Source organism: Camellia sinensis, chromosome 7 (genome assembly GCF_055761805.1).
Source record: "Camellia sinensis isolate YWXY chromosome 7, ASM5576180v1, whole genome shotgun sequence".
Taxonomy (NCBI): domain Eukaryota; kingdom Viridiplantae; phylum Streptophyta; class Magnoliopsida; order Ericales; family Theaceae; genus Camellia; species Camellia sinensis.
Window position 1 is genome coordinate 190203121 of NC_138967.1, and position 6754 is coordinate 190209874.

At 32.6% G+C, this 6754-nt stretch overlaps 1 protein-coding gene across 8 annotated transcripts; it reads left to right on the forward strand.

Moving 5' to 3' along the window:
- Window positions 1-2216: 2216 nt before the first annotated feature.
- Window positions 2217-5817, forward strand: LOC114284006 (protein NLP6-like). 8 transcript variants are annotated; one of them, XM_082881665.1, is made up of 5 exons: window positions 2217-2552; window positions 2715-4003; window positions 4117-4230; window positions 4370-5007; window positions 5162-5817. In XM_082881665.1, the coding sequence occupies exons 4-5, from the start codon at window positions 4566-4568 to the stop codon at window positions 5689-5691; spliced, it is 972 nt and encodes a 323-aa protein (XP_082737791.1). In that variant the 5' UTR covers window positions 2217-2552; window positions 2715-4003; window positions 4117-4230; window positions 4370-4565; the 3' UTR covers window positions 5692-5817. The 8 variants fall into 8 exon arrangements, with proteins under 8 accessions (XP_082737791.1, XP_082737790.1, XP_082737793.1 ...); XM_082881664.1 differs by having other exon boundaries at window positions 2715-3661; window positions 3953-4003; window positions 4117-5007; XM_082881667.1 differs by having other exon boundaries at window positions 2715-3236; window positions 3953-4003; window positions 4117-5007.
- Window positions 5818-6754: the final 937 nt, after the last annotated feature.

Sequence of the window (6754 nt, forward strand, 5' to 3'; positions counted from 1 at the left end):
GTGGTTGGCTCAATCTATCCTGCCACGTGCTCTCTAGTTAAGTTTCCTGTTTGATTGTGTGCTCGGAAATCAACACTCACACTAATTATAAAAATTGATAAAATTTACCATTGATTAAAGTTTATTTTGAAAATATACATTGAATTATAATTTTTTCTTCATTTTAAACTAAAAGACTCATAAAATGATTTACAATTTTTAAAATGTTATTCTCATACTAGTTTTATAAAATTTGATGTATGAGTTTTTTGGTTTATTACAAATTATTTTTCAATTTTTTTTTATAACTCTAACAGGTGGTCACCGAGGCTGATATCAGGAAATCGGAACCAAATACATATCGTGGCAACTTTTAATTAGCCAATTATATCCATGCGACACCCACATGTCACTCATTACATTTGATAAGGTCAAATTTGTCATTTCAGAGGGGGTAGTCTTTTTTGGCATCTCATGTATGTAAGGCGCAGCCTGAGAACTGAAGGTTCCGAGCATCTGCTTCGAGCTGTCAACTGAAAAAGAAAAATAGAAAAGTCCTCACCATCTGAGAGTGCAAACAAAAAATGAACCTTGGCTCTTAGAGAGAGAGAGAGAGAGAGTACCCTTGAGACCAGTTTTCCAAACAGTGTTAACGTACCTCAAGCTAGAAACAATATTGTTGCTGACCTAAATGGAGAATCTCAGATGGTAACAGGTGTCTTCTTTCAATGTAAACCACATGCCTTTGGGGTCCGCATTGGCAGGAATCTCAAGAACGAGATCAGGTCGACCAGGGTAGAGGATAGTAAGGCTCAAAATTTTGACATCTAGTTCTAAAGTTTCTACAATATGGAAAATAGAACAATCAAATCACCCCAATTGAAAGCAAACCAATCCACACTTAGTTAAAAACAACATCAAGGACTAAAGGATCAATAAATTTTTTCAAGTCCAATTCCTCATATAGATTATCCCATTTGAAAGCAAACCAATCAACTTAGTTAAAAATAACATCAAGGACTAAGAGAACATTAAAATTTGTCAATCCCAATTACTCGTATAGATTATCACAAATTAATGTGTGGAAGGCATTAGATATTGGCTGAAACATCAAGATAATACTTGAGTAACAGTCAAAGTTCACAATCATTTTTACAACAAGCCCCCTGTACACCCCCTTCTCCAAAAATCAAGGAAAATACACACAAAAGTAAAATTATTAATTTTTTTTTTCAATAAATAAATAAATAAATAAGCTGAATGGGGTTCACCTAACTCAAACTAAATATTTCAGATGGAGCCTTTGCATTACAGAAATGTGAATAGTTAAAAAAAAACATAGATTTGCCATGCTATGAGCTTTCCTATGAAGATAAATATATGGGATGAATGTGCAGAAGAGGGCATGGGATTCTCTGTTCAAAATAGTTGTCCCCACTAGTCATCATGCATCCATCCAAAATATGGCGGATCGGTTCGTTCGGTTGATTTTGACGAATAGAAATATCCGTTGAGCACTCCTAATTTTTTTTTATTTCGACTTTTATCTATCTTAAAATAATAATAATAATAATAATAATAATAATAATAACAATCTGACAAGGAGGACTTGAGAAAATATTGACTCAACTTGTTATTTATTTATTTGTAAAGAGTGAATGAGCCTTTGGAACTCCTCGATGGAAAAAAAAACCCTTTGAACGCAACCATTTTGAAGTTTGACCCTTTTTGTACCCAATTTGAACCATGGTTGTTTGAAAAAATTGTATTTGACCACCATAGTTGGGAATGGAAGGTCCGAATTGATTTCTCAAAAAAATTGCCAACACATAAGAGAAATATTTCTCGTATTTCCTTGACGATTTCAAGGAATATATGTCCAAGGAACCCCAACGCTTATGCTTTTCTTCTTTTTTGTCAAAATATTTCTATGGAGTGGTTTTCTGGAGCCGACAAGATGACAAATCTGATTGCGGCCAAAGAATCTCAAATCCGCTATTCGTCCAAAACTAGACAGATTGGAAAAAAACAATCTGCAACCGTCTGCTCATCATCACACATCCGTTCAAAATACGGCGGATCGATTCGTTCGGTCGGTGTTAACGAATTGAAATATCCTCTGAGCACTACTAATTTTTTTATTTTGACTTCTATCTATCTTAAAAAATAAATAAATAAAAAATAATAATCTGATTAGGGGGACTTAAGAAAATATTGACTCGACTTGTTACTTATTTATTTGTAGAGAGTGAATGAGCCTTTGGAACTCCTCAATGGAAAAAAACCCATTGAACGCAACCATTTTGAAGTCTGACCCTTTTTGTACCCAATTTGAACCATAGTTGTTTGAAAAAATTGTATTTGAACACCATAGTTGGGACTGGAAGGTCCCCGATTGATTTCTCTGAAAGATGGCCAACACAGAATAGGGTTTTTTCTCGCCTTTACCTGACAATTTCAAGGAATATGGGTACAAGAAACTCAACTGGTCGCCCTCAAAATATTTGATGGATTTGTTTTCTGGAGTCGAAAAGACGATGAGCCCCAAAGTCTTTCTACTCTCCTCGACAGCGGTGAGTTACTCATTTCTCTCTTTCTTTCTTTATTATGATTATTATTTTTAGATTTGAATATTTATTTATTTCATAGTTTAGTCATTTCAAGTCAATTTAAATCAATAAATGTTACCTTGTTTTGAAATCAATCCTCTCCTGAAATTTGTTTGTTTTTATCAGATATTTTGAACTTAAACAAGATCATCAGACATTTGCTTTACACAATTATACGCTATGTCTATTGGGTTGCTTCTCCGATACTAGTTCAATTTTGGGCACCAATAACAACAAAAGAGGGCCAGTCTTTTCTTACAACTCGAAACCAACCTTTCTCTCTAATGACATTAATTTGTGATCGACTTGGTATTGAAGCACTTTGTGGGTATAGGATGATTTGTATGGATTCTAAATTTGACATTGATTTCGATGAGGGGAAGACTTGTGAACAACACCTTGCTGGCCGGGTGTTCAAGCATCAATTCCCCAAATCCACTCCTAATGTGGAATTTTACTCTATCACAGAGCATCCACAGCGTCACGATGCTGTACGTTGCGGAGTTCGAGAATCTTTCGCTTTCCCAGTCTTTGAATCTTCTACCCAAAGGTGTGTTGGCATAATTGAAGTAGTGACACCAGAGGAATGCCTTAGATTACTAATTTGTCATAGCTATTTTTCGGTAGGGAATATATAAAGATTTTGAGGTTAGTCCCCCACTCACTCACAAATTGGCATTTTCAATATATTGTTAATATTGATTACTCATTACACTCTCTCTCTTAGAACATCTACAGTGGTGTGGTGTGTTTGTTTGTGTAATAAGTTGGTGGGGGTTTGCTTGTTCAAAGAGAAAAATAATGCTTTAACGCAAGTGTTAAACACTCTGTTAAATTTGTCATGTGATTGTTAACTATGCTCGGAGGGGTTAACACACAAAAGAGTAAACCACATTCTCATTTTTCTAGATTGTAAGTGTTTAAAACATCATGTTTGGATGGCAGGAACAATTCAATGCCGCATAATAAGAATCTTATGTCAAGTCTCTTTCATTTCGTTGTTTGGATGTGTTCTAAATGAGAGTGCAATTCCTAGTTTGATTCCCGAATTGGAATGACGTTACTACACTAAGGTAGTGTTTTGTTGGTAGGAATGATTGTAGGCTTGAATAGAATGGCTAGTAATCTTTGGCTTTCCAATAAAATGGCCATTCCTCTAAATTGGAGAATATGGTGATTTCATTTCCAAATTTCCAATGTATATTCTTTCCTTTTTATTGAACCATACATGATAATAGATATTACGATGGACTGAATTTTTTCCATTATAGAGTTTTTTATATGCTTCCTTTTATTTGCAAAATATTATTCTACATTTCAAAGTTTATGAGATTTCTCAGTTGCAACTTTCCATTTCCCTGCAGAAGAAAGGTCTGAAATGTTCAATTGGATTTGATCACGAGGACATGGAATTAGTAAGCAGCAAACTATAATGCAATGTCAAAATTGGTTTTTTATTTTTCTTAAATTAATATGGTGAGGAATATTTTTTGACTAATACCTGGATATGACAATACTTTCAAACTAGGATGAGGCTCAAAATGAAGCTCGTACAGTTGCCTTGGATGAAATCGAGAATGTGTTGAAAGTTGTATGTGAAGTTTATGATTTACCTTTAGCTCAGGCATGGGTCCCATGCAAGGTAGGTTGGCCATGTAGGCCTCTGGTTGATGGTGGCGTCCTTGGTGTACGTTGTTATTACTACAAAGATGACTATGGTGAAGATGAACATGGCTATGGTGGTTTTTAGTATATCAATTCTTTCTTTCACTTAAATGCAGGGATGTAACTCAACTTAGCGTAACTGAGTACCCCTTGGCACACTATGGACGAAAGAATGGATTAGGTGGTTGCATCGCGATATGCTTGCAGAGCAGTTGCACTAAAAATGATGATTACGTGCTAGAGTTCTTTTTTTCGGTGAGCAATGAAACCAATGAAAACCCACATGCCTTATTGAAGAAAATATTGGAAACAATGAGGAAAGATTTTCGTACTCTTAGGGTTGCTTCTAGAAAAGAACTTGGGAAAGAATTACATATTGAAGAAATTAGTATTCAAAATGGTGAAAAACTTGATCCTTTTCAAATCCCCCAAACTACTATATCTTTGCCTCAGCTGGAATTCTCACAAAGTGAAGTTGAGGTAATGCAAGTGGATTCATCATATCAACAATTAGGGAATACCATAAATACTGGAAGGAATGTTGGCGATACAGAACATAACAACTTTGCTATTACTTGTACGCAAGAGAAAAGCACAGTAAAAGTGTCAAAAAGAAAATGCAACAAATCTGGAGGCACAGTAAAGGCATCAAAAAGAGATGCCAACAATATCGGAGTTAAAATTAAAATTCCAGTAGAGGATATCCTACAAAATTCAGAATTGAGCCTTGAGAATGCTGCAAAAGGCCTCAAAGGTATGCTCGCACTTTCTTAAATTAAAATGTAATGTTACTTGTGATGTCGGTAGTTATTTCAACTAGATGGACTTTTCTGGTAGAGAATATATGTTGAGCTTTTGCAAAAACAAATAGAAAGTAAGTTCTCTTATTTTGATTTTTCCTTTTGCAGTTAGCAAATCTACATTGAAGCATGTATGTAGGACTTATGGTATAGAGAGGTGGCCACCTCGCAAGATAAACAAGGTTGGTTGTTCTCAACTCGACGAATCTGCCCCGTGTGTTAATTCTGATCATCTGCCTTCTACTCAATCCTCGGCTACTGCTGTTCACATCGAGTCACATGATAAAACAATGCAAGATGCGAATAATGTGACTATAAAAGAAAAATATGGAGAAGGTATTACAATGAAATTTCGTTTGTCTTTGTCATCAAGATTCGTACAGTTGCAGCAAGAAGTGGCTAAAAGGCTAAACTTAAAGGCTAGAACTTTTTATGTCAAGTATGAAGATGAGGATGGTGAGTTGATTTTAATAGGTTGCGATGAGGACTTGCAAGATTATATGCGCGATTCTAGATCACTGGGTAGAAGTTCTATTGTGGTATTGCTTGAGCAAATGTTGCCAATTGCTGATCATAAAAAAAAAAAAAAACAAAAAAAAAGTTGCCAATTACCCCCAGAACAACTTGAATCTTGTTGAATATGCACTTCTGTTAAATTGGCTGAACTTTAACTAATGTATGTAGTTACTCTATTCATTTTTTTTTAATAAAAGACAACAAAAAAAAAATTAAGAAAATGAATGATTTTTTTAGCACTTTCCAAACATGGTGGATTCTGTTAATTTTTTTTTAGTTGAATCGCCAATTAAGCAAATTAAATATATATATATATATATATATATGGCTTAAATAGTTAAGAAGTGACTTTTTGCTAAAATAGAAAAATAGAAATAAACATTTTTTTTTTGTTGCTAAAAGTGAATTTTGGTGAAATTTATTTTTTTTATAATAAAAAAATGAGGGTTACATGTGATAATTTATAATTCATCTAGAATTTTTTAGCACTTGTCAAATATGGTGGGTTATGTTTTTTTTTTTTTTTTTTTTTTAATCTCAATTGTCAATTAAATAAATTAAAATAAAAAATATAAAAAAATTTGGCTCAAATTGCTAAAATGTAACTTTAGCTAAAACAACGAAAAAAGAAACGTTATTTTTGTTTTATTAAAAGTGATGATTTGTTAAACCTTTTTTTTATTAAGAAAAAAAGAGAATTATAGGTGATGATTAACTGTTCATCTAGAATTATTTTCAGATTAAATGAGAATACTATATTAAAATTTCTTCTTACCCTTTTTTTTATTCAAATACTTTTATTTTGTGAGAAATTTATTTTTATTCTATTTAATATTTTATTGTAATCTTTAAATTAAAAAGAATTTCTAAAAAATCATATTTAAATTAGTTTCTGCCATTATAAAAAGTAATTTTTTTTAATATCAACTTATTTTTTTAATATTTTCAAGAAAATTTCTATTAGAAAATCTTAAATGTATTGCTTTAGCTTTTGTTCATTAATATTAAAATTTTAATTAATTTTATTTATTATTTAAAAAAAATAATCAGCAAATAATTTTATACATGTATACAATTTTGTTTTAGTTGCTCAAGTTATTTAGTATCCCAGCCTAAGTCTATTCAAATTTAATTCGAATTTTTTAATTTCTGCATAGTTTCTAACTTAATTAAAACTAGGTTGCC

Excerpts from the sequence above, each read along its gene's own strand:
- LOC114284006 (XM_082881665.1), top strand. The coding sequence starts at position 4,566 with ATGAGGAAAGATTTTCGTACTCTTAGGGTTGCTTCTAGAAAAGAACTT. Across the intron at positions 5,008-5,161 it reads TGCTGCAAAAGGCCTCAAAG|TTAGCAAATCTACATTGAAG; the intron begins GTATGCTCGCAC and ends TTCCTTTTGCAG.